We start from the raw sequence: 26,132 nt of genomic DNA on the forward strand, positions 1-26,132 counted from the left end.
TTGAAAAGATAAACAACTTGTCGAACCTTTAGCCAGATAAGAAACAAAGATTTAAAAAATCAGAAATGAAAGAGGCTCAGTAACAACTGGCAATACAGAAATACAAAGGATTGTAAGAAAATACTTTGAACACTTATATGCCAACAAACTGGACAACCTGGGTGAAATGGACAAATTCATAGGAACATACCTTCCAAAACGCAATCAGGAAGAATCACAGAACCTAAATAGGCCAATAACAGCTAATGAAATTGAATAATAAAAAAAAAAAAAGTCCCGGAGGGAAGCCATGGTCCAGATGAATTCACAGGTGAGTTTTATCAAATACTCAAAGAAGAACTAACACCTCTCCTCCTGAAACTATTCCAAATATTTAAGAGGAAGTGACACATCCAAGCTCTTTTTATGAGTTCAGTGTTATCCTGATTCCAAAACCAGATAAAAACACTACAAGGAAAGAAAATTACAGGCCAATATCCCTGATGAGCATAGGTGCTAAAATCTTCAACAAAGTATTAACAAATCAAATCCAGCAATAAATTAAAAAGATCATGCACAGCGAACAAGTAACACTGTTTCTGGAGATGCAAGGATGGTTCAATATTCACAAGTTAGTAAATTAATAAACGTGATGCACCATATAAACAACATGAAGGATAAAAATCACATGATCATATCAATAGAATCAGAAAAAGCATTCGACAAACTCCAGCACCCAGTGATGATAAAATTAAAAATAAAAAAAATAAAAAAGAAAACCTCTCAGCAAAGTGAGAATGGAGAATTGCATGTACCTGGCCAATTTTCCCATTTTATTAATGTTCAAGAAATTAAAAATGGAACTGCCATCAACCGTTCCATTCTTTCACAAATCTACTTTTAAGATCCATTGTAGACCTCACAAATCCCTTTCCTCGCCCCCAGCTTGGACTAGACTCCTCTCCTCATTTCTCTTCTCTACATGTGTTTGTGACTGACCACGGAAAGGTGAGAATTATGTAACAAATCCATATAAGCCGTTTATCTAACATTTAACACACAATATTAGAATTAAATTACTGTTGATATTTTATTTCTATTGACAAATATTGCACTTCTCTAGTTTATTGGTAACACGTGGCACATAGAATTGTATGATGATCTGACGGAACAGTTTGCTTCTTATATATTCCCTTTGAGTTAAAGACATCACGCCATGTTCTTGTGTGGTGATCACCACACCCATGACCAGCCACCGCCTCCCTCTCTCTTCCTCCCTTCCAGACAGTTTGTGTGTGTGCAGGGGTCTCGAGAACATTCTCTCCTCTCTAGAATGTTCTCACTCCACCTCTTAGGTCTCCACCTACTCACACAGACGATCCTTCAAACACAGTCTAGAAATGGTCCCCAGTTGTTATCATATGTTTTTAATTTTCTCCTTTGTCAACAATGAGTTACAACATTAGCCTCAGAATGCCTGAGTCTACTAATTAGAGTTCTCAAAATACAAGAATCAGGTCTCCTGCACCACGGAAGTATTTCTGGCACCTGGATAAACTTCTGGCAGGTGATTAGTAAATATTTGTTTATGAACGAGTCAAAGGCAGAAAGAGAATTCCCTTTGGGGAAGGCTGAGGAAACAGGAATTGAGCTGCAGGTAGAGCCAGACTGTTGAGGGTGGGCTCAGGGTGGGAACCTGGGTCCTGCCCTCTCTGCGCAGGACTTCCGACCAGGCAGAGGGTCCTGGGAGTCAGAAGTGACCCCAGATCTGGGCTGAGAGTCTCCAGAGGCCCATAGTCCTCCTGAGTTCTCATCATGGAAACACCCACACCCAGGCCCAGGGCGGGGCGGTCTGCTTGCTGTGGGTTCACAGCTCTGAGGGCCCGGAAGGACGGCAGCAGCTACTGACCCACCACATCCTGTGTGTCTCTGTCCTTCAGGCCCAGAGCTGAGCAGGAGCCCTCAGAGCAGACGCCATGGCATCCATCCTCTCTGCTCTTCTCTGCCTCGGTCAGTTGTGGACACAGAGAGGGGGAGCGAGTGGGAGGGGGCAGGGTGGCTATAACCTTTGTTCATGGGGAACCTCAGGCTCAGGCAGCTCTAGTAGATGGGGCCCTGAGAAGAGAGAGAGAGCTACAATGTCCAGGTGCAAAGGTCTCACAGACTCTCTCTTGCAGGGCTGAGTCTGGACCAGAGAGCCCGTGTGCAGGCAGGTGAGTCCTCCCCAGGCTCCATGTCCCACCTGTTACCTCACCCCTGGGGCTCAGGAGGGAGCACAGAGGTCGAGGACTGAGCTGGGGGATGAGGGTGGGGAAGGGCTTTGTAATTCGTCTTCTGGTTTCCTTCCAGGGACCCTCCCCAAACCCACCCTCTCAGCTGAGCCAGGCTCTGTGATCCCTTATGGGAGCCCTGTGACCCTCTGGTGTCAGGGGACCCCGGAGGCCCAGATGTTTCATCTGTACAAGAAAGGAAACCCTGTGGTTTGGAACACACCAAGCCCATGGAAGCCCACGAACAAGGCCAAGTTCTCCATCACACGCATGACAGACCATGATGCAGGGAGATATCACTGTAACTACCTCAGCCCCACTGGCTGGACAGGGCACAGTGACCCCCTGGAGCTGGTGGTGACAGGTGAGAGGACACTCAGGCATCCCAGCTTCAGGCTCTGCCCTCAGGAAGGGGGTCTGCTCTCAGGGTGTCTCCCTCTCCCAGCCCAGCCCTGGGGGAGGTGTGAGCCCATTTAACATACTGCCTCCTCCTCTCCTAGGATACTACCATGAACCCAGACTCTCAGCCCTGCCCAGCCCTGTCGTGACCTCGGGAGGAAATGTGACCCTTGAGTGTAGCTCATGGCAGGGATTTCACAGGTTCATTCTGACTAAGGAAGGAGATCACAGGCTCTCCTGGACACAGGACACACAGCCACAGCCCAGAGAATCATCACGGGCCAAGTTCTCTGTGGGGCCTGTGACCCCCAGCCACAGGTGGACGTTCAGATGCTATGGCTGTTACAGAGAGAGCCTGCAGGTGTGGTCACCACCCAGTGATGCCCTGGAGCTCCTGGTCCCAGGTGAGTCCCATTATTGTCTCACCCAAGGATTGAGGCACCAATCAAATTATTGGGATCTTTGCTCTGAGGGGAGCCCCATGTGAGAGGGTGAGGTGAGTGGAGCAAAGGGGCTCATGAGTCAAAAACATAGACAGTGAGACCTAGATGCCAGAATGAAAGAAGGAGGCTTATGAGAGGAACAACCCCTATAATTCATGTATGCTCTCCCCAGGTGAGTCTGGGAAGCCCTCCCTCCTGAGCCAGCAGGGCCCCATCGTGGCCTCTGGACAGAGCCTGACCCTCCAGTGTCGCTCTGATGTCGGCTATGACAGATTCGCTCTGCACAAGGAGGGGGAACGGGACCTCCCCCAGAGCCTTGTCCTGCAGCCCCAGGCTGGGCTCTCTCAGGCCCTCTTCCCCCTGGGCACTGTGAGCAGCTCCCACGGGGGCCGGTACAGATGCTACGGTGGATACAAACTCTCCTCTAAGTGGTCGACCCCCAGTGACCCCCTGGACATCCTGGTGGCAGGTGAGGAGCCAGTGGGCTCAATCAGGGACCCAGACTCTGCACAGGCCCTGCTTGGGATCTCTGGTGGTAAAACCAGAATGAAAGTGCAGGCCCGAGGAAGGGAGGGAGACAGAGAGACAGGGAGTTGGAGGTGAGAGGAGGAAAGTCAGAGAAACAGAGACAAACAGAGAGGAGGGTCCTCAGAGAGAACAAGGTGGACAGGCAGCCCTCACCCTCCCTCTCTCTCTCTAGGACACCTGCCTGACAGACCCTCCCTCTCGGTGCAGCCAGGCCCCAGGGTGGCCTCAGGAGTGAACGTGACCCTGCTGTGTCAGTCACAGAGCCCGAGGGACACGTTCCTTCTGTCCAAGGAGGGGGCAGCTGATCCCTCCCTGTGTCTGAGATCAAAGCACCCAGCTCGGCAGAATCAGGCAGAGTTCTCCATGAGTCCTGTGACCTCAGCCCACTGGGGCACCTACAGGTGCTACAGCTCACACAGCTCCTCCCCCTTCCTGCTGTCACTCCCCAGTGACCCCCTGGAACTCCTGGTCTCAGGTGAGGGGTCCCAACCCTGTCTTGCTGAGATGTCCCCTGGGGGCCCTGTCCCTGGAGACTCTGAGACAGTAAGAAGTGCTGGGGCCCAGGAGTTTGCCACTGAAAGGATATTCTGAAGCCCCTGCCACCAACCCTTCCTCCATGGACCCTGGGTCCTCAGCTGTCGGCTTAGTGGGATCTCTCAGCTGTAGATGTTTAGCCTTATGAGTTCTGTGTCTCCAACAAGACATAAACACACAGCTCCAAATTATTTCTGCATTGAGATCATTGTTCTCCATCATCCTCAACTTGAGAAATACAGCTTTTATCCGAGTCACTCAGAACAGGTTCTGAACTCAGGGATCACAGGAGACTGAGGTCATCCAACGAAGAGCCCATGGAACCTGGCCTAGTAGAGACAGGCTCATGGGGGGACGGTGTAAAAATCATCTGAGAAGTGGGGCATCTGAGAGCACAGGGCCCGGGAGGAAGGCTCCTGTCTCCCCAGGTCCTCACTCACACCCTCATGTCATGATTCTCAGGAGCAGCTGACACCCTCAGTCCATCACCAAATAGGTCAGACCTCAAGATGGGTGAGTGGGAGAAACTCTCAGGTATGGGGTTGGGGGTAGAGGTTCATGTCCTTTCAAAGGGAGGTGGGTGTCCTGGGTGGACATCCAGGGTTCTGATGTCATCCTGGGGTGACTTTGGTCCACTCTGACCTCTATGACCTCTTTGTCCACCTCCCACCCCCAAGACTACACGGTGGGGAATTCCATCCGGATGGGCGTGGCAGGCTTGGTCCTGGTGGTGCTTGGGGTACTGCTATTTGAGGCTCAAAACAGCCTGAGAAGGACCCACGATGCAGCCAGGACATGAACACAGAGGAAACTGCACCATTCAGAGAGGGGAGCCTTGGATCCCAGGAGGTGCTGAAGGAAAGTTGGGACCATTGTTGGGGAAACTGTCTGCTGGGAATGTCCAGGGGAATACACATGATTTGGGTGAAGAAAATATCTGTGTGTTCCCTGGACTCTTCCTCCATTTAATTCCTATCTTCTCTTCCTGTCTTGGTTGGCTTTCTGTGATGACCACCCTTCTTTTCTCAACTCTTAACTTGAGGGTCCATCCTACATGGTTGGGGGTCCCCATCTCATGCTCTCCCCCATGTTCATGTAATAAAATATTCTTTATTTCTAATCACCACATTACCAGATGGGCATTATTGCTTCTTCATCTCTTCAGTTCACAAGGGTTAACCTGGGTTCCATAACTGAATAAATGGGCTAAATCAGATACAAGCCTGGGAATTAAAAATCCAACATGATGCCCAAACCCTCTCTGGACCCACAGTTCTTCTTCTCCTCAGCAGACGCCACCCGTGTCATTTCCCCAGAGCTGTCCCCACGTGGCATCAGCACGTCGGTGTTTGTGGGGATGGTCTGGGGGCATGCTGCCCCTGAAAGCACATATGTAGAACACTCTGATTGGTGGGAATTGCCCACTTCTGAATCAACATAAAATTAAATATTATTCAGCCACAGGAGAGGAGGAAATCCTGCCATTTGTAATGAACCTGAGGGACCTGGAGGGTATTATGCTACGTGAGGTAAATCAGACAGATGAAGACAGATGCTGATTAATCTCACGTACGTGTGGGATCTGAAAAAGCCAAACTAGTAGAAACAGAGAGAATGATGGTTACCACAAGGAGTGTGGGGAAAGGAGAGATGTTAGTGAAAGAGTATCAACTTTCAGTGATAAGATGAACAAGTTGGGGGGTGGGGCCTAATGTACAGTATGGTGATCACAGTAAACAATACTGCATCATATTAGCCCAAAAGTAGCTAAGAGATTGTATACTAAAGGCTCTCACCACCAAAAAAAAAAAGAAGCAATTATATGACTTTTTAATGGAATTGTTAGCTAAAGCTGACCTTGTATCATATTGCAATATTTACATGTGTCACATCCGCACGTTGTCACCTAATACTTACACAATGTTTTATGTCAATTACATCTCAGTAAAGTTGGGAAAGTTACCCTTGGGCCTGACGTAAGAAAACCTCACCTAGAGAGCAGGACAGGTAACGGAGACGGATGATTGCATATGTTGGGAAGTTGCAAATCTATACACCTACTTATATACCCCTTTGTATAATATTTGTGTCTGTCTATCTGTGTTTCAGACTATCTATCTATCATCTGTCTATCTCTATCTCCATCTGTCAATGAATCTCTCTCGTCTCCAGACTCTAATAAAATTAATTTATGTTGTCTTAAGCCACCTCGTTAATTGTATTTTGTTGTGGCAAATATACCAAACTAATTCACTGTCGCTCATTCTCTCTTCCCCTCTCTCCTCCCTGATCTCTGATAGAAGAAACTGTGGTTTGACTCATACACTGACCAGCAGACCCTGAGTGACGGATGAATGGATTACTCTGACACACGTTTCTGTGAAAGAGAGGGCTAAGGGACTGCTTGGCTATAGCAACCTGCATCCCTAGGCTTTTATTGTAACAATAGCTTAAACTAAAAGAAACTCTTAAATACTATCAGCAGGGTGAGCATCCTTTGAGAGAGCATATGCATCCTTTAAGCAAGTACGTTTTGAAGTCTAAACATAAAGATTCCATAAAAACACCCGGGGACTCAGACTTGTTTGGAAAAGTCAAGGCAGGGTCTGCTGCCTTTGGCAAGGTTCCCCTAGAGGCCTCCAGCCTTTCCGAGAACCCTCCTTACAGGCTTTCCAACCAAGTCCCGTGCTTCCCCACAATGCACACACACAGAGAAAAAAATGCTATCTGTGAAACAACAAACACTTGATCTTGTAGGTTTCCTTCTCTTCTAGAGATGCAGAATCCAACTGTCCCCTCTGCTTTTTATTGTCAGGAGAGTTATATGTGCATCTGGTAGAATGCCTACTAGAAATTCAGTGGGAGAGAATTTCATATTTCAGCTGAAAATTGTTTCATATCCTTAACCATTTTATTCATTAGCTTAGCACTGGAATATTAAATACTATAAATGGAATAATTGTTTTGACTTTCACATGGCAGCGAGCTATGTTAAAATCAGTGTGTGATTGTACAGTTTAGGAAAACTAAACAGGACAGTTCAGAGATGCGGCTCAAGTCAGACCCTCAGCACTTGCTATTTTGGGGGTGAGGAGAGCTGGTCCCCTTCCTGTGTGACTGGCACCTTGTGCCCTGCACACACTGTGGTGTGGGAACCCTGCCCACCACATCCTGTGAACTTGCCTCTCAAGCTTCGCCTTAAGAACTGAAAAATAAGTCATCAAAGCCTCTGCTTTAGAAACTTCCACAGGGAGTTCACCCCTTTTCCTGATGCATGAAGAGAGCGAACCTGAAACCACCAAGTGAATTCAAAGTGGTCATCACAGAATCCACAGGTCAGGACAGCTCATCTCTTTCAAGAGGTTGTGCTGACCCAGACCTGGCCCAGCCTTGACCAGGAATGTGGTGTGTATCTAGGAGGTGTTTCTTAAGACCATCCCACCACCATCTTCCCTAATTCTGCCCTATTTTGTATGATAATCCTGATGGGTGCTGTGGATTCAGCACTGGGTCGTGGACAGCTCCACCCCCATCTATAGGGCACCTAGCTATGTCTCTTTTGTAAAGTCTCTTCTATCTATAATAATAAAAGTGTAAATATGCTAATTAGACCAGACAGCCGAATGACCTTCTGGACATCCTTCCAGATGAAACCGCGGCGGCGGGGCCGAGGAAGAGGCGGTTAGGGGTGATCAGGCAGGCAGGTGAGTGGTTAGGGGTGATCAAGGAGGCAGGTGAGCAATTAGGGGCAATCAAGAAGGCAGGCAGAGTAGTTAGGGGCAATCAGGCAGGCAGGCAGGCGAGTGGTTAGGAGCCAACAGTCCTGAATTGCAAGAGGGATGTCTAACTGTCGGTTTAGACCTGATCCCGCAGGAATCCCTGTGGGATTGGGCCTAAACCATCAGTTGGACATCCCCCGAGGGATCCCGGATTGTGAGAAGGTGCAGGCTGGGCTGAGGGACACACACACACCCATGTACGAATTTCGTGCACCAGGCCTCTAGTTACATATAAAAGGGGCAAGAACTATGAGTGTATGACTTATATATGTTTTATGTAGAATGTTTTATAAGTCTTTATTTTTTAAAGGGTTTACCTTCAATACAAGTATATTTAAATCTTATGTAAGTATTTTATCCTCTTGCTGTGTTTAGCACCAAGAACATGGTCAGCCCTGGCCAGTTTTTCTCAGTGGTTAGAGCATCAGACCACACTCAGAAGGGTCATAGGTTCAAGTTCCTGGGTTACAGGTTTGATACAGCTCCCATCCAGGTATGTGTGGGAGGCAATCCATTGATATGTTTCTCTCACACTCTTGTTTTTCTCTCTCCCTCTCCCTTCCTCCTTTCCACTCTCTCTGAACAAAAGAATCAATAGAAAAAAATATCCTCTGGTGAGGGTTAACAAAAAAAATAAATAAAAAACCCTAGTGGATAGAGCATTGGCCTGTGGACTAATGGGTCCCAGGTTCGATTCTGGTCATGGGCAAATGTCTGGGTTGCAGGCTTGATCCCCAGTGTGGGGCATGCAGGAAGCAGTCTCTCTCATCACTGATGTTTCTCTCTCATCATTGATGTTTCTATTTCTCTCTCTATCCCTCCCTTCCTCTCTGAAATCAATTTAAAAATATATGTTTAAAAAATAATTGAAATAAATTAATAAAGGGACAACACACAAAACATTTTTCAGCCACTCACCCACAGGCAGAGGGAGGATGTGAAGACTGGACTTACCAAGGAGTGGGGTGGGGGGCAATGAGGGGATAAGGACACATATGTAATACCTTAATCAATAAAGAAAAAAAAGATGCAGGGTGCGGTAGGCAGGGTGCCTGGGGCGGGGGGGCAGGAGCAGCTGTGTCACCACCAAGGGCTGAGTTATTCCCTTTCTCTGAGCTGTGGCATCTGGAATGGGCCTGAGCCTCTCTGGAAAAAGGCTGTTTCATGAGTGGTGGTGAGAGGGGGGACCAACTGCAGATCTCCCCATCGCCTCTTTTCCACGTCACCCCCCAATGCTTCCTACCCCGGTCTCTCCTTGGGCACCTTCAGTCCATACCACCCTCCCTCCACTGAAGTCTCGGGTGAGGAGCTGCAGATGAAAATTCTATGCTCTGGTGTGTTTGTTTTAATAAAGAAAATATTTTTAAAACTGTAAATAAACCCCCAAGTATTATCAACAAATGTACTGGCTAAACAAACTAGCAAATCCATACAATGGAATGCTGTTCAGCTATACAAATAAATGAACTGTTATTACACACAGAAAAAAAACAAAAAAAACCTGCGGCATTATGTCTGACCCGTTTGGCCAGCAGCCCTGCCAGATGTTACACAGCTGGATGTTACAGGGTCTCGGTTCTGGTGCTCCGGGCTGTGGAGCCCAGCCTGGGTTCTGGGCCCCGATCTTCTCAGTAAAATCACCCACCCACAGCCGCGAGACCCCTCCTCAACCTCAGCCTGTCCCCCGTGAGAGCTGGGGCAGCCCCTCTCGTGGCCTCACCGTTCCTGCTGGTCTCCGGGTGTTTTCTGTCCTTCCTTGATGTGTCTGTCTCCTCCTCAGCCGGACCTCAGGGAATGTTCCCCAATTCAGCCGTATTTCCAGTCTGTCCCCGGGAGGAGGTGCATAAACATCTGCCTATTCATCTGCCACCTTCTCCGGCCAACAAGAAATAAAATTTTAAAAAGGAAAATAAAATGTCTCCCTCTTGGGCTGGTGTCTCTCTCCCTAACACTTCCCTTTAGCGACTTCCTTGTTCTATTAATAGCACCCCCTTTCTCTTGTTCTTCTTTTTTTTTCCCATTTTAATTATTTTTTTTATTTTTTTTTATATTTTTATTGAGGTATTATATGTGTACATATCTTACTATTACCCCCCCACCCCACACCCACACATGCCCTCCCCCCCCCAGAGTTTTGCGTCCATTGTTTATGCTTATATGCATGCATACAAGTCCTTCGTTTGATTTCAAAACTCCCCCACCTTTCCCAAACTTTCACCCTGTAATTTGAAAGTCTGTTTGATGCTTTACTGTCTCTGTATCTATCTTTTTGTTCACCACTTTATAATGTTCTTTACTATCCCTAAATGAGTGAGATCATGTGGTATTGATCTTTCATTGACTGGCTTATTTCACTTAGCATAATGTTCTCCAATTCCATCCAGGTTGCTGCAAATGATGAGAATTCCTTCTTTTTTATGGCAGCATAGTATTCCATTGTGTAGATGTACCACAGTTTTCCGATCCAGTCATCTGCTGATGGGCACCTAGGCTGTTTCCAAATCTTAGCTATTGTAAATTGTGTTGCTATGAACATAGTGGTGCATATATCCTTTCTGATTGGTGTTTCTAGTTTCTTTGGATATATTCCCAGGAGTGGGATTACTGGGTCAAATGGGAGTTCCATTTTCAGTTTTTTGAGGAAACTCCATACTGTTCTCCACAGTGGCTGCACCAGTCTGCATTCCCACCAGCAGTGCACGAGGGTTCCTTTTTCTCCACATCCTTGCCAATATTTGTTGTTTGTTGATTTGTTGATGATAGCCATTCTGACAGGTGTGAGATGGTACCTCATTGTTGTTTTGATTTGCATCTCTCGGATAATAAGTGACTTTGAACATGTTTTCATGTGTCTCTTGGCCTTCCTTCTGTCTTCTTTTGAAAATATTCTGTTTAGGTCTGTTGCCCATTTTTTTATTGGATCATTTATCTTCCTCTTATTAAGTTGCATAAGCTGCCTGTAGATGTTGGAGATTAAACCTTTATCAGTGATAGCATTTGCAAATATGTTTTCCCATGCAGTGGGCTTTCTTGTTGTTTTGTTGATGGTTTCTTTTGCTGTAAAAAAGCTTTTTATTTTGATGTAGTCCCATTTGTTAATTTTCTCTTTAGCTTCCATTGCCCTAGGGGCAGTGTCAGTGAAGAAGTTCTTGTGGCATATGTCTGAGATTTTGTTGCCTGTGGATTCCTCTAGTATTTTTATGGTTTCCCGTCTTATGTTTAAGTCCTGTATCCATTTTGAGTTTATTTTTGTGTATGGTGTGAGTTGGTGATCTAGTTTCATTTTTTTGCATGTATCTGTCCAGTTTTCCCAACACCATTTATTGAAGAGACTGTCTTGACTCCATTGTATGTTCTTGCCTCCTTTGTCAAATATTAATTGAGCATAGTGGTTTGGGTCGATATCTGGGTTCTCTATTCTGTTCCATTGATCAATATGTCTGTTCTTGTGCCAGTACCAGGCTGTTTTGAGAACAGTGGCTTTGTAATACAGCTTGAAATCTGGTATTGAGATCCCACCTACTTTATTCTTCTTTCTGAGGATTGCTGAGGCTAGTCGGGGTCTTTTTTTATTCCAGATGAATTTTTGGAGAGTTCTTTCTAGGTCTGTGAAATATGCTGTTGGTATTTTGATGGGGAGTGCATTGAATCTGTAGATTGCTTTGGGTAGTATGGACATTTTAATGATGTTGATTCTACCAATCCAGGAACACGCTATGTTCTTCCATCTGTTTACGTCTTCCTCTATCTCTTTTTTCAGTGTCCTGTAGTTTTCTGCGTATAGGTCTTTTACCTCCTTAGTTAAGTTTATTCCTAGGTATCTTAATTTTTTTGGTGCGATGGTAAATGGGATTGCTTTTTTAGTCTCTCTTTCTGTAAGTTCATTATTGGTGTATAGAAAAGCCATAGATTTCTTGGCGTTAATTTTGTATCCCGCTACATTGCCGAATTCATTAATTAAGTCTATTAGTTTTTTGATGGAATCTTTTGGGGTTTTTATGTACAATATCATGTCATCTGCAAATAAGGACAGCTTCACTTCTTCTTTTCCAATTTGGATGCCTCTTATTTCTTCTTCTTGCCTAATTGCGATAGCTAATACTTCCAGTACTATGTCAAACAGGAGTGGTGAGAGTGGGCATCCCTGTCTTGTTCCTGTTCTTAGGGGAAATGGTTTTAGTTTTTGCCCATTGAGTATGATGTTTGCTGTGGGTTTATCATAAATAGCTTTTATTATGTTGAGGTATGAGCCTTCTATTCCCACCTTGTTGAGAGTTTTTATCAAGAAAGGGTGTTGGATTTTGTCAAATGCTTTTTCTGCATCTATTGATATGACTATGTGATTTTTATCTCTCAATTTGTTTATGTGATGTATCACGTTTATTGATTTGCGGATATTGTACCATCCTTGCATTCCTGGGATAAATCCTACTTGGTCATGGTGTATGATCTTTCTGATGTACTGCTGGAGCCGATTTGCTAGAATTTTGTTGAGGATTTTGGCATCAATGTTCATGAGGGATATTGGCCTGTAATTCTCTTTCATTGAGTTGTCTTTATCTGGTTTTGGTATTAGGGTGATGCTGGCTTCATAGAAGGAGCCTGGAAGTGTTCCTTCCTCTTGAATTTTTTGGAATAGTCTGAGGAGGATAGGTTTTAGTTCTTCCTTGAAAGTTTGATAAAACTCTCCTGTGAAGCCATCTGGCCCCGGGCTTTTGTTTGCCGGAAGCTTTTTGATGACTGCTTCAATTTCTTCCATAGTTACTGTCATGTTGAGCTGTTTAGAATCTTCCTGATTGAGTTTTGGAAGGTTGTATTTTTCTAGGAATATGTCGATTTCCTCTAGGTTGTCCAGTTTGTTGGAGTAGAGTTGTTCGTAGTATTTTGTAACAATCCTTTGTATTTCGTCGGGATCTGTTGTTATTTCACCTCTTTCATTTCTGATTTTGTTTATTTGGGTCCTCTCTCTTTGCTTCTTGGTGAGCCTGGCTAGAGGTCCATCAATCTTGTTTATCCTTTCAAAGAACCAGCTCTTGGTTTTGTTGATCTTTTGTATTGTTTCTTTGGTCTCTATGTCGTTTATCTCCGCTCTGATCTTTATTATTTCTTTCCTTCTGCTTACACTGGGCTTATCTTGTTGCTCTCTCTCTAACTCTTTGAGTTGTTGGGTTAGGTAATTTATTACCATTGTTTCTTGTTTTTTGCAGTAGGCTTGTAGAGCTATGAACTTCCCTCTCAGGACTGCTTTCGCTGTGTCCCATAGATTTTGGATTGTTGTGTTTTCATTGTCGTTTGTTGCCATGATGTTTTTTATTTCTTCCTTGATGTCTTTGGTAACCCAGTCATGGTTTAATAGCCTGCTGTTTAGTCTCCAAGTGTTTGATTTCTTTGGGTTGTTTTTATTGTAGTTGATTTCCAGTTTTATGCCACTGTGATCTGAGAAGATACTTGATATGATTTCTATCTTCTTGAATTTGGAGAGACTTTGCCTATGTCCTAACATATGGTCTATCTTTGAAAATGACCCATGTGCACTTGAGAAGAATGTATATTCTGTGGCTTTGGGGTGAAATGTTCTGAAGATGTCGATTAATTCCATCTGTTCTAGTGAGTCATTTAGGTTTGATGTTTCTTTGCTGATTTTTTGTTTAGAGGATTTGTCCAATGGTGATAGTGGGGTATTGAAGTCTCCTACTATGATTGTATTACTGTCAATCTCTCCTTTGATATCTTCCAGTAGTTTTTTAATGTATCTTGGTGCTCCTGTAATGGGTGCATATATGTTTACCAGAGTTATTTCTTCTTGTTGGATTTCTCCCTTTAGTATTATGAAGTGGCCTTCATTATCTCTTGTTATGTCCTTCACTTTGAAATCTAATTTTTCAGATATAAGTATTGCAACCCCCGCTTTTTTTTCATTTCCATTTGCCTGGAAAACCTTTTTCCATCCCTTTACTCTCAGTCTGTATGCATCCTTTTTTTTGAGGTGGGTTTCCTGTAGACAGCAGATATCTGGGTTTTGTTTTCTTATCCAGTCTGTTACCCTGTGTCTTTTGATTGGGGCATTCAATCCATTTACATTTAAAGTTATTATTGATAGGTACTTATTTGACGCCATTTTTATTCTATACCCCTGTGTACCTTCTTTGCTTCCTATTTCTTTCTTTTTTTTTTTTTTTACAGCAGACCCTTTAGCATTTCTTTCATTGCTGGTTTGGTGGTGATAAACTCCCTTAGTCCTTTTTTGTCTGTGAAGCTCCTGATTTCACCTTCAATTTTGATTGATAGCCTTGCTGGGTACAGTATTCTTGGATTTAGACCCTTCCTTTGCATGACTTGGTATATTTCATTCCATTCCCTTCTGGCCTGATGAGTTTCTGTTGAGAAATCAGTTGCTAGTCTGATGGGGGTTCCTTTGTATGTAACTGTCTGTCTCTCTCTGGCCACTTGTAAGATTCTTACTTTGTCGTTGGTGTTTGCCAACTTAACTATAATGTGCCTTGGCGTCGGTCTTTTGGGGTTCATTTTGCTTGGAACTCTGTGAGCTTCTTGGATTTGTGTGGGTTTTTTCTTCCCTATATCAGGGAAGTTTTCTGTTATTATTTCTTCAAACAGGTTTTCTATTCCTTGCTCAGTTTCCTTTCCTTCTGGCACCCCTATTATCCTGATGTTGTTTTGTTTTGTATTGTCCCGAAGTTCCCTTACGCTCTCCTCAATCTTTCTAATTTTTGTTTCTAGAAGCTGTTGTAATTGGGTATTTTTTTCCATCTTGTCTTCTAGCTCACTTATGCGGTCCTCTGCTTCATCTAGTCTACTCTTGATGCTTTCTATGGAGTTCTTTACAGCAGCGATGTCATTTTTCATTTCTTCTTGGTTCTTCTTCATTTCTTCTTGGTTCTTACTCATATTGTCGAATTTGTCTTCCATCCTTTTCAGCCACTTTATGACCATTTCTCTGAATTCTTTCTCTGATAGGTTGTTTGCCTCTAAATCGTTTACTTCCTTTTCTGGTGATGCCTGCTTCTCTTTCCTGTGGGGGCTGTTTCTTTGTCTCCTCATGGTCTCTCTTCTCCGGATGTCTGGTTATATAGATTTCTCTCTCTTTCCGTGGTGCAGTGAAGAGTTTCTTTGAATCCGAATGTTTGCGCTGATAGGGGACCGGTGGTCTGGTGCTCCCAGCAGTTCAGTGTTTGCAGTTGACGCGGAAAGTCAGGTTTCCACTAAAATCCTCCTTTCCTTGCAAGATGGCGAGGCGCCCGGCGAGCCCCAATACTCTGGGTTTGATTGCTGACTTTACAAATTGGAAGATCCACTTGAGGCTAGTTCTCATAGTCTTGAATAGATTTCCAAAGTCTTCTGATTAAAAGATGCTACAGTGATGCTGTTCTTTTGAGAATTTTTGTTTAGCTCCTGATAAGAGAGAAATATGATGAAGGGATAAGAGAGAATCTCTCTTGTTCTTCTTCTTTCAAAACGTCTGAGTCACTTCTGCTTCTTCCGTGCCCCTTCTCCCAGGGCAGGACTCTCCTCCTCAAACTGGGGTTTTTCTGCAAACACTGGTGAGAGGCAATTCAGACTAAATCCAGTGAGAGCTGTGAGGTCTGTGGAATGTCTACTCGAAGCAGGTCTTTCCCCTCCTGGCGCTCTTTCCCGCCCTGTGTCAGCCCTGCTGTGGAGGAGCAGGGTCCCCGAGACATGCAGGGGTGCAATCAGGCAGGTGTCATGAGACAAGGCGCCCACATGCAGGTAGGAGACCCTGCGGGGACCCTGGCCCCGGACGTCACAGGAAAGGGCTGACTGAAGGCACCCTCCACACGTCACTTTTCCTCCAAACACGTAGAAATGCTGGGCTATTGGTCCTCAAACACGTGGTCCCAGTCCAAACAAACAAGAGAATCGACAGTGACAGGAAAGCGGGATATCTCACAGAAATGAACAGAAGCCATTGGGAGTGGCGTGGGAGTGGGGGTGAGGTTCCAGGGAAGGGACCACAGGGCCGGCTTCACCAAATCTGTGTGGAGACAGGGGAGCCATTCCCCAGGGTGACACTGGGGTCCTGGTGTGAAGTCCCCACATTGCCACACCCCAAGTTGGGGATCATGTTGGTGTTGAATTGCAGGTGACGACCTCTGGTTGACATTCTCCTGGCCTGATGGAAAGTGTTCAGATGTGTTTCTTCTTATTCGTTCCCTGGGAAAAGTGTGTATAATCTTGGGGTGGGGGGGTTCTGAATTTCATAAATGTTTGGAAGAAATCGCCAAGGAAGCTTCCTGCACAGGACTTTGGATGTGGACAATTTTTGAGGGAGAGAGAGAGAAGAGGGGGATAAGAAGGCGGCGGCGGCGGAGGAGGAGGAGGAGGAGGAGGAGGAGGAGAGAAGGAGGAGAGGAGGAGGAGGAGGAGGCGGAGGAGGAGGAGGAGAACAAGAAGAACAAGAACAAGAAGAACAACAAGAACAAGAAGAACAAGAAGAGAAACATCCATCGGTTGCCTTTTATACAAGCCCCCACCTGGGATCAAACCAGCAACCTTTCGGTGCACAGGATGTCGCTCAACCAATTGAGCCACTCCTGCAGGGCCTGGGACAATTTTGGACAACACAGTCATTGTATTTAATCCATATAGAACAAGCATGTCAAACTCAAAGGCTAACACAGGCCAAATAAACAAGGTTTAAGTTTATGTGGGCTGCAAAAAAAAAAACACAAAAGCTTCCATTTTCATAGAAATGTAGGTTTATCTCGATAGAGACATGCTGAACACAAAGGGCTGAAATTAATGAGTCATCATTAACATAAAATAATAGAACATTTTAATAAAAATTAATATTTTTTTCTTGAACATGAACTTACCAGACTCTGAATAACTGCACAAATGAATAAGCATAATGCAAATAAACCTATTTTTCTTGTTCCCCGAAAGCGAAATATTTCCTGTTGTGCACACCAAACAAGTCAGTTCAAGACTAATGATGTGGCCATCGGCTGCTAAAATATTCGCTGCTGGTATTAGTGGAGAGAAATGGCACGCCTGTGTGTAAGGCACATAAGGGAAATGAATGCAGCACAATTATAGTCATCAGTCATTAGCGAACGCTGCAATTCATTATTAATAATCCTATGTAATAAAGAGCTAATATGCTAATTAGACCAGACTGCAGAACGACCTTCCAGAACGACCTTCTGGAATGACCAGTGGGCAGGGCCACAGGGTGGCGAGGCAGCCAGGACCACGAGGGCCAAGCCCCTTGCATGGATTTCGTGCATCAGGCCTCTAGTTATGTATAACAGGATATTGTAAAAATTAAGTTACGAAATTTTTATTAATACGTTTCATACATACCATTATATTGGCTGGGCCACAAAAATATTCATTGTGGGCCACATGTGGCCCATGGGCCACGAGTTGGACACACTTGGTGTAGAGGGTGGTAGAGATTTCCCTCTTATCTGTGCCCATTCAGTAAATTTTGCGTCCGAAGGTGTCCATGTTAAATGCCGTGTGTAATACATGGCCATCCAATTGTTCAGAATGCCCCGCTACTGTCTTTTTGAAGCCTGCACAATGGGTCGTGCTATCTGCCCTTGCATCGTTAGTATTAGAAACGTGTGCATTTTCCCATGTTCTCTCGGGCATTCAGGCTGAGATTTATACATGTGATTCATGATTTCAAAACTAAATTGTGGGACTTTGTGGATTTTCCTGGGTTTTTGTTCTCAGCAGTCACTCCTCGTCCTCTGTCCTTATCGTGTTTCTCCTTACACCTTCGTGTATAATATTTGCTCTTCTTTTACTAATGATCTTTAATGTATTTTTATTGATTCCAGAGAGGAAGGAAGCGGGGAGAGAGAGATAGAAACATCAGTGATGAGAGAGAATCAGTGATCAGCTGCCTCCCACACAACTCACATTGGGGACCAAGCCCACAACCTGGGCATGTGCCCTGACCGGGAATCGAACCGTGACCTCCTGGTTCATAGGTCGATGCTCAACCACCCAGCCACTCCGGCAGGGCTTACTAATGATTTTTAATTGAATATTTTTATGAAAGTATTGTGGGTATACAATAGCATATTAGTTTCATAAAGTTATCTCACATTATTGACTGTCTTCTCTTCCCCTTTTCGCCCATCCCTCCTCCCCTCCCCTCTGGCAACCATCAGTTTGCTCTTCATTCCTATGTGTCTGTTTTTATTCCCTTTGGTTTGCTGATGTGAAAAATTCCAGGTACAAAAATAAATAAATAAATTCCAGGTACTAGTGAAATCTTTCCCTGTCTGAATTATTTCACTCAGCATAGTACACTCCAGGTCCATCCCTGTGGTCTCAATACCAGCGTTTCATTTTTTTAGCTGATTTCTATTCCATTGTGCATGCATGCCACCTCTTTCTTACCCGGTTGTGTATGGCGCTAACGATTCATTGCAAGTCTTGTTTCTAAATTCTTTGTTTCAGTGTATGTGTTATTGATGGCAGTATGACCGATATCCCCTATCTGTCCTCCACGTCCCCCCTCTACCCAGCCCCATCCTGGGCCTTCAATTCTTGATATAATAGCTTAAGACATTGATTTTTAAAGGTTTTTTTTAAATTTTCTAATATATGTCATTCATGGCTTTTAATTTCATCGTTTCATAGGCCTGATGTGTAGTATTTACATGACCATGTAATGTAAAACATGCACTTATGATTGATTATCAAAAACTCCGTTGCTTTATTTCCAGAATGGAGTTATATTAGTTATCTTTTTTTAATTTTTATTTTTATTGAATTCAGAGAGGAATGGAGAGGGAGAGAGCTATAGTAACATAAATGATGAAAGAGAATCATTAATTAGTTGCCTTCTGCAAGCCCCCACTGGGGATTGAGCCCACAACCCAGGCATGTGCCCTTAACCGGAATCAAAGCTGGACCTTTAAAGTCTGCAGGCTGATGCTCTATCCACTGAGCCAAACCAGCTAAGCTTTGGTTATCTTTGACTATAGAACTGGGTGACTCACAGAGGGTCCCAGGAGCTGCCGGGGGAGCACCCCTGGTCTCCATGCTGGCTGTGGTGACTAGCTGAGTGTCCTGGGGGAAGTACCCATGCTTTCTGGGGTCCCTGCAGGCCCCTCCCTGGAGTGTGGGGTCTGGGTCCTTCCTGAGCTAGTGGAAGGCTAGAGCAGCATACAAGCTGGGCTCTTCTGGGGGCTCCTCTGATGGGGAGGATGGGGGTGCACTTGTCTGCCGTCCAAGGGCCAAGAGGTTCAGCTGGGCGTAGGTCACAGCCTGGGGACCGTCAGGTGCAGCCTGGAGCAGGGGGAGAGGGAGAGAGAGAGGGATGACACTTGGTTGGGGTTTGAGAAGCCTCGGGGCCTGGGGAGGATGGGACCCATCTGTCTGTCCTCTTCTGCTTGTCCGCCCTTTGTGTCCAGCAGTTCCCCTGACAGGGAGGAAGGAGAGGCGGCCTTTCCCTGCCCGGGTCCTGGTCTTGAGTGGCTTACATGGGGGCCTTCATCCTGCCTGTTCTGCTGGAGACAGTGAGACAGAACAGCGTCTCCTCGATTCCACAGTAGAAAGCCTCCTGTCAATCATCCTGAGGTTGCCAGAGAGATGGCTTACACTTTACATAGACCAGGTCCCTCTCCTGATGGAATCTGCAGGGACTTCCCAAGCCTCGGGCCTCTGGATGCTTCTGTGGTTCTGACTCTCACCCTAACGTGCTCTCTCTCGCTCACTGGGCTCCAGCCTCATGGCCCCTCCTCCTGAAGAAGCAGGCCCTGCCCCAGGACCTCTGCACCCGCTCTTTCCCTGTCCCCCACCATGCACTCTATCCCCTCCTCTTGCTTCATGTTCCTTCACAGCACTTTGCTCTCTGGGACACTGGCTGCTTGTTTGCACATTGTCTCCCTCGCCCACAGGGGAGCTCGAGGCGTGTGGAGACAGTGTGGCTCAGGGCGGCACCGCGGCCCCTAAATGGAGCCGGTAAACAGTGATCCCCTCACATCTGCTGGGTGAATGAATGAAGGGGTCCTGGGGACCTGTGGGTGAGTCACTTATTCCTGCCTCCTCCTGAGACTCAGACAGAGGACGAGGGGCCAGCAAAGGGGGCCCCGTAGGAGGGGCCATGAGGTCACAAGGAAGCCAGGAGAATGAGTCACAGCAAGACAACCTGGGGGCCTAGAGGGAAGGTCAGTGTGGATGCTGCTGAGAAACAGGTGAGGTTGGACAGTGAAGGGTCCATTGGATTAAACTGGGCAACAGAAGGTCCTTAGTGGCCTGGACAGAAGCAGGGGTCTCACCTGAGGGTCCAGCTCCACACTCTCCCCAGGGTGCGGGTCCTTCACCGAAGCATCTGCTGGGGCAAAACAAGGGGTGTCTCCTGGCAGGTCCCCAAGATCTCAGGGCTGCAGACCCTGCCTGCTCACAGATGGGCCACTAACCCAGGGTGAGGTAAGGTGCCAGATCATGCAGTGTGGGTCTCAGTCCTTCTCACCCTGACCCCCAGCCTCCCAGCCTAACCCTCCCCATCGCCTCCTGAAATCCCTGTGCCCCCTCCCCCAGGGCAGCTGTCTCTTCCTCTCACAGAGGGGCTCCACCTGGGCTTCTGAAGCTGGGCTACAGCTGGGGGAGGAGACAGGAGTGTTAGGGGCAGAGATGGGCCATGGGTGGTGGAGTTCCTGGGTCTTTGGGGCAGAAATTACATGATCTAAAGGTCTCTGTCCTTGGCCTCTGGGTGTGTGGTCCCTGCAGGAGGTTGGACATGAGCCCCTCTCTGGGCTGGTCCAGAGGAACCATCTCAGCCCTGGGAGGTTAGGAGTCCTTCCCGCTGTGATTCCACAGGAAAGAAGGAAACCTTAACACTCACTTGTGTGCATATTTCATGAGACTGAACATCTGTGCTGACACTGTTTTCTTTCTAGGTTTTCTGATTTCAGATTCTGGAGAAGTCTTTTCTCAGCTCACCTTCTCCATCCATTTGGTTTCCTGTGGCAGGTGCTCTGAGCACCCCATTGTGTGACCCAGCTCACCCCGTTCCCTACTCACCTGATGTCCTGCCTTTGCTCTGACGCTGGTGTCGGAGGTAGAAAAGAAGGAGGGAGAGCAGCAGGACGAGGGCCACCGAGACCCCGATCAGGATGTTCATGTTCCATTTGGGACCTTGGACATGAGTGACATCATGAATGAGCCAGTGATGCCATTGAATGAGCACCTACTGTGTGTGAGGCACGTGCTGGGATCTGTCACTCATCTCCTCTCACCGCACACAGTCATGCACCAGGGATTGCTGACCCCACCACCCACTTCCCTGAGGCTCAGAGAGGTTAGCCACGTGCCCCAGGCCACCCAGCCTGGACGGGGCAGGGCTGGGACTATAACTCGGGATGTGGGTTCCCTGTGCTGTCCTCACGCTGCCCCCCAGGGGGAAATCAGCTTCGTGCTCTGTGCTCCTCCTCTGCAGGGGCCTGTCCCTGTCTCATGTGGAGCTGAGGGTCCTTCCTCATTACCCGCCCCCAGCACAGCAGGGACAGGAGGGGCAGGATGTGGTGTGGACTCTGAGTCTCTCCCTCATCCATCCCTACCCTGCAGGCCCTGACGCCCCCTTGGGGAGGTCGGGTTGGGCTGGGGGCTCTGCCTTCCTGAGCTCTGTGAGCCCTTATGTCACCTCATCTCCCAGCAGCCTGTGAGCAGGACGGGACCAGGGATGAGCAGACAGGAACCCCAACACTCAGAGGAGAGAAGGGACCGCCCAGCCCCACAGCAGGAGCAGCAGAGCCAGGAGCTGACCCGGGGCTGATCCACCCTGTTCCCTCCTCTGAGCTGAACCTGAGCTGAGGGGGAGGACTGGGTGCCCAGACCCTTGTCCTGCCTGTCCCTCCCTGTACAGTGTCACCGTCACTGAGACAGAGGGGACCGGCCCCATAACATCACATCCTGGGGGCTTCCCTGTTAGGCCCTCTCCCAGGAGGTCAGGGCCAGAACCGACAGGAAGTCTAAGCTCTGGATAAGGATTCTCTCCTTTTACACCTGGAGACACTGAGGCCCAGACAGGGAAAGGGCGGGTCCAAGTCAGCAAATCCAGAGGGGCCTGACCCCCTAAACCTCCCCCATGGCTCAGCCCCTATCCCCATGGAGGCACCCACCACCTCCCCACAGAGACCCTCACTTACCCCTCTGTGGGCCCGACTCAGAGCCTCCTGGGGATGAGGATGACAGGTGAGGAGTTGGGGCTGCCTTCTGCCCACTAGAGCTCAGCTCCTCCTCCCCAGCCTGCGCCCCCACATCTCCCTCTGCCATGACCACCCCACCCATCACCAGCCTCAGACCCTGGGACTCTCAGCGCCCCCAGGACACAAGCTGTCCTTGAGGATCTGGGTCACTCAATCCCCTGACAGACTCTTAGGACTTGCTGGGTGGGCTGTGCTCCCGCTGAGCAGAGCTCCCTGGGACTCACCAGCTGTGGAAGTGGGCCCTGTGGGTGGAGGGCTGGGGCCTCCCGAGGGTCCTGGAAATGAGGATGGAAAGGGGTGAGGCTGGGGCTCATTCTGGAGTCTCCAAATCACTCGGTCCCTTCTCCTCCATCTGCTCTGTGATCCCCGAAGACACTCCCCCTGCCCACTTAACATCTTCCCAACCCAGTTAATGGGGAGGATTCAGCAAAAGTGAGAGCATCTCTGAGGGTGACCAACACTCAGACCCCTCACTCTCATCCAAGCTCAGATGTCTCCTGGAGGCGGGACCCTCAGCTGCTGTGCTCAGAGAGGCTGGGATCAGGGGCCCCTCACCTGAGACTGTTAGATCCAGGGGGTCACTAGGGTCAGACCACTCCTGGGGATGCTTCCCAAAATTGCCATAGCATCTGAACGTCCATCTGTGATCGGGGGTCACGGGGCCCACAGGGAACAGGGCCTGGAATCGCCCACTGGGCAGTCGCTTTGAGTCCAGGGTCCAGGAGAGCCTGTTATCTCCTTCCTTAGTCAGAAGGAACCTGTCAAATGCCTCCACTGAGCCACACTGGAGGGTCACGTTCCCTCCTGAGGTCACGACAGGGCCGGGCAGGGCTGAGAGGCTGGGTTTGCTGTAGAATCCTAGGAGAGGAGGAGGCAGCATGTTAAATGGGGATCACACCTCCCTCATGTCCCCCAGGGCTGGGCTGTGAGAGGGAGACACCCTGAGAGCAGACCCCCTTCCTGAGGGCAGAGCCTGAGGCTGGGACCCCTGAGTGTCCTCTCACCTGTCACCACCAGCTCCAGGGGGTCACTGTGCCCGGACCAGCCCATGGGGCTGAGGTAGTTACAGGTATATCTCTCTGTATAATTTCCTCTAATGAGGAACTGAGCCCTGTCTCCAGGCTCCAGCAATTTCTGTGTGTCCAAGGACGAAAAACTGCCATTTGCATACAGCCGGTACTCCTGAGCCTTCAGGGTCCCCTGACACCAGATGGTCACGGGGCTTCCCCAGGGGATCACAGGTCCTGGTTCAGCCCAAAGGGTGGGTTTGGGGAGGGTCCCTAAAAGGAAACCAGACACTGTATTACAAAGACCTTCCACCCTCTTTCCCCAGCTCAGCCCAAGACCCTCTCATTTTATCACCTCATCCCAGCACCTCTGTGCTCCCTCCTGAGCCCCAGGGGTGAAGGAAGAAGCAGGACATGGAGCCTGGGGAGGACTCACTGGCTTTCACGTGGGTCCTCGGGCCCAGACTCAGCCCTGGAAGAGAATCCTTGTGAGAGATTTGCACCCGGACGTCTGAGCTGAATCCCTTCCCATCATGGTCCGGTCCACTGTAGCTGCCTGAGCCTGAGGTTCCCCATGAGCAACAGAGTGTGAGCCTCCCCTTCCCGCCTGCTCCCCGTCCCCGTGTCCACAACTGACCGAGGCAGAGAAGAGCAGAGAGGATGGACGTCATGGCATCTGCTCTGAGGGCTCCTGCTCTGCAGATGGAGGAGGCCTGGGCCTGAAGGACAGAGACGCACAGGATGTGGCGAATCAGGAGCTGCTGCCGCCCTTCCGGGTTTTTACAGCTGGGGACCCACAGCCAGGGACCGGCCCCTTCTCTGGCCTGGCTCTGGTTTTTTCCATGATGAGGGCTCAGGAGGACTCCAGGGCCTCTGGAGACACAGCCCATATCTGGAGTCTCTTCTGACTCCCAGGACACTCTACCGGATCTGAAATCCTGCTCTGGGACCCAGGTCCCTGTCCTGACTCGATCCTCTGAATAGAAGTTGCTTATTTCCTCCCACGCACAGAATTGACTTTTGGTCTTTGACTCGTCCATAAACAAATATTTATTGATCACATACTACCTGCCGAGTATTTGTGCCTGAACCAGAAATACATCCGTGATCGATCCAGGAGACCCATCACCTGTATTTTGATAATTCTTCTTGGCAGAGTATGGACATTCAAAGGCTAATATTGTAATGACTTCACTTACAAAGGAGAAATGAGAGAAAATGTGGGACGATCTGGGGACCATGACTAGACTGTGGTTGAGGGGATGGCTGTTTGAAGAGGTGGAGTCCGAAGAGGTGGGAGTGAGAATATTCTTGAAGGAAGGAACATTCTAGAGAACCCTAGAGACATAGGGAGTCTCTGAACAACAGTAAGAGAGGGTGAGGTGGTGGCTGGTCATAGGCGTGCTCCGCCCCCTCCCCCCCACCCATGCAAGGATCTGGGATTCTGTCTATAAGACAAAAGGAATGCATAGGAATAGACTGTGATGCTCAGCCTGAGTTATGAAGATCGTATGGGCCATGTATTACAAACGAACCAGAAAAATGAAATGCGTGTCAATAAAAGATAACATCACTGTAACTGAGCTCCAACTTTGTGTTTCCAGCCATGTTCCATGAATGTCTTACATGGATTTACCACACAATCCTTGCATAGCCCTGAGCAGTCACAACACATGTGCAGGGAAGAGAAATGAGAAGAAGGAACATCAGTCTTGCTTCTAGTCCTGTGCTTTAAGCTGTGGGCTTGGGAAGGAGCTTGCTAGTCCTATAGAACTCTAAGAAAGCAGATATGAAGGAGCACAAACATGTTCAATAGTATACGGTGTGAGTGTGCGTGTCTATGTGTGTGCATCAGTGTGTGTGTGTGTGTGTGTGTGTGTGTGTGTGTGTGTGTGTGCATGGGGTAACTGCACCTGTCTGGTTGAAGGAAGCAGAAGTGAGAGCTGAGGTTGGAGGGTCCCATCTGGATGATCATGAACAGCCTTCCGTTCAGAATGAAGAGACTGGATTCACCCTGAAGACAGTGAGGACCATGGAAGGATTTTGAGCAGAAAATGGACAGATTCTGAAATGAGGTTAGATGCCTATGAGGAGCGTGAACTGGAGAGGGGAGTGAGGGTGTGGAGCTCAGAGCTCAGGAAGGTGGTGGATGTGACCACTGCCTTGGGGGTGTGGAGGTGACCTCACTCCCTGCCTTGGTGACTGGGGACATCAAGGGGCCCTCAGGACAATGAGCCCAGGGGTGGGGAGGGAGGAACCTGGGGCTGTGCAAGATGCATCTGCTCCCACAGGAAGCTCAGCACCTCCTCCTGGTCCTGGGACACAGATCCTACATCTCACTCAGGTTCCACCTGACTTTCCATCTCTGTGAGCAGCGGGATCTCTCCATGTCTTGGGGTCCAATCATCTGAGTCATTTCTGCCCTGTCAGAGCACCTTTGATGCTGGATGTCACCCTCCTCTTCAAAATGTGTAGAACTTTCAGGTTTCATTTAAAAATTGACATTCATGAGAGTCCTGTCCCAAGGCAGTAAGACACACACAGAGACACACTTTAAATAACTATTGTGGCTCTACCACAGCCTGAATGGTTGGAGGACACTTGAGCAGCCTGCTTCCTCTCTTGGTCTCACTTCCCTCATTTGTAGCCCCGTGTTCCCAACACCTCTCCTACAAATGTGGTGAGAATTCACCCTACCTGAGATCTGGGGCAATGGAAACCAGCCTTTCACGTTTAGGTGGAGATGGTGGTTTGAGAAATTGGAAAACAGAGACGCCTCGTCCAAAGGAGCAGAAGGAAGACTCCAGATCAAACCCCTCATGTGGAGTCACCTGGATCATGACAGACCCTTGCCATGCAGTGGGAGGGGGCAGGGATCATGGTCTTTCCATCAGGTGGTGCTGGGCCAGTTCGTGAGTCTGTGGGACACGGTGAACTTTCATGCCTACTTCATGTCTAGACTGTCATATTTAGTTTTCTAAAC

General features: G+C 47.8%; 2 protein-coding genes and 1 long non-coding RNA gene across 5 annotated transcripts in view; 2 read left to right on the top strand and 1 right to left on the bottom strand.

Annotated features, from left to right (window-relative positions):
• LOC103303394 (leukocyte immunoglobulin-like receptor subfamily A member 6) overlaps positions 1–24,695 on the bottom strand; it is a 38,216-nt gene extending 13,521 nt beyond the window's left edge. The window contains exons 1-3 of the mRNA XM_054710070.1: positions 23,787–24,695; positions 23,586–23,621; positions 23,147–23,422 (exon numbers count right to left, since the gene is read on the bottom strand). Coding sequence (XP_054566045.1) covers positions 23,147–23,422; positions 23,586–23,621; positions 23,787–24,189 — 715 coding nt within the window. The 5' untranslated portion in view covers positions 24,190–24,695. The remainder of the gene's footprint in view (positions 1–23,146; positions 23,423–23,585; positions 23,622–23,786) is intronic.
• LOC103303392 (leukocyte immunoglobulin-like receptor subfamily A member 6) lies at positions 1,917–5,152 on the top strand. 3 transcript variants are annotated; one of them, XM_054710795.1, is made up of 8 exons: positions 1,917–1,989; positions 2,157–2,192; positions 2,329–2,613; positions 2,750–3,052; positions 3,264–3,560; positions 3,792–4,141; positions 4,213–4,235; positions 4,805–5,152. In XM_054710795.1, the coding sequence occupies exons 1-8, from the start codon at positions 1,956–1,958 to the stop codon at positions 4,950–4,952; spliced, it is 1,476 nt and encodes a 491-aa protein (XP_054566770.1). In that variant the 5' UTR covers positions 1,917–1,955; the 3' UTR covers positions 4,953–5,152. The 3 variants fall into 3 exon arrangements, with proteins under 3 accessions (XP_054566770.1, XP_054566772.1, XP_054566769.1); XM_054710797.1 differs by lacking the exon at positions 4,213–4,235 and adding an exon at positions 4,616–4,666 and having other exon boundaries at positions 3,792–4,094; positions 4,831–5,152; XM_054710794.1 differs by lacking the exon at positions 4,213–4,235 and adding an exon at positions 4,616–4,660 and having other exon boundaries at positions 3,792–4,094; positions 4,798–5,152.
• Positions 20,298–21,132, top strand: LOC114229254 (uncharacterized). The gene is made up of 2 exons (XR_003615340.2): positions 20,298–20,364; positions 20,835–21,132. It is a non-coding gene; the product is annotated as an uncharacterized LOC114229254 (long non-coding RNA).
• Positions 24,696–26,132: the final 1,437 nt, after the last annotated feature.

Source organism: Eptesicus fuscus, chromosome 21 (assembly GCF_027574615.1).
Source record: "Eptesicus fuscus isolate TK198812 chromosome 21, DD_ASM_mEF_20220401, whole genome shotgun sequence".
Taxonomy (NCBI): domain Eukaryota; kingdom Metazoa; phylum Chordata; class Mammalia; order Chiroptera; family Vespertilionidae; genus Eptesicus; species Eptesicus fuscus.

What these genes read in the sequence shown, in the direction of transcription:
- LOC103303392 (XM_054710795.1), top strand. Translation starts at nt 1,956, where the DNA reads ATGGCATCCATCCTCTCTGCTCTTCTCTGCCTCG. An exon ending in GAGAGCCCGTGTGCAGGCAG is followed by an intron (nt 2,193 to 2,328) that starts GTGAGTCCTCCC and finishes GTTTCCTTCCAG; the next exon opens with GGACCCTCCCCAAACCCACC. An exon ending in CCTGGAGCTCCTGGTCCCAG is followed by an intron (nt 3,053 to 3,263) that starts GTGAGTCCCATT and finishes TGCTCTCCCCAG; the next exon opens with GTGAGTCTGGGAAGCCCTCC.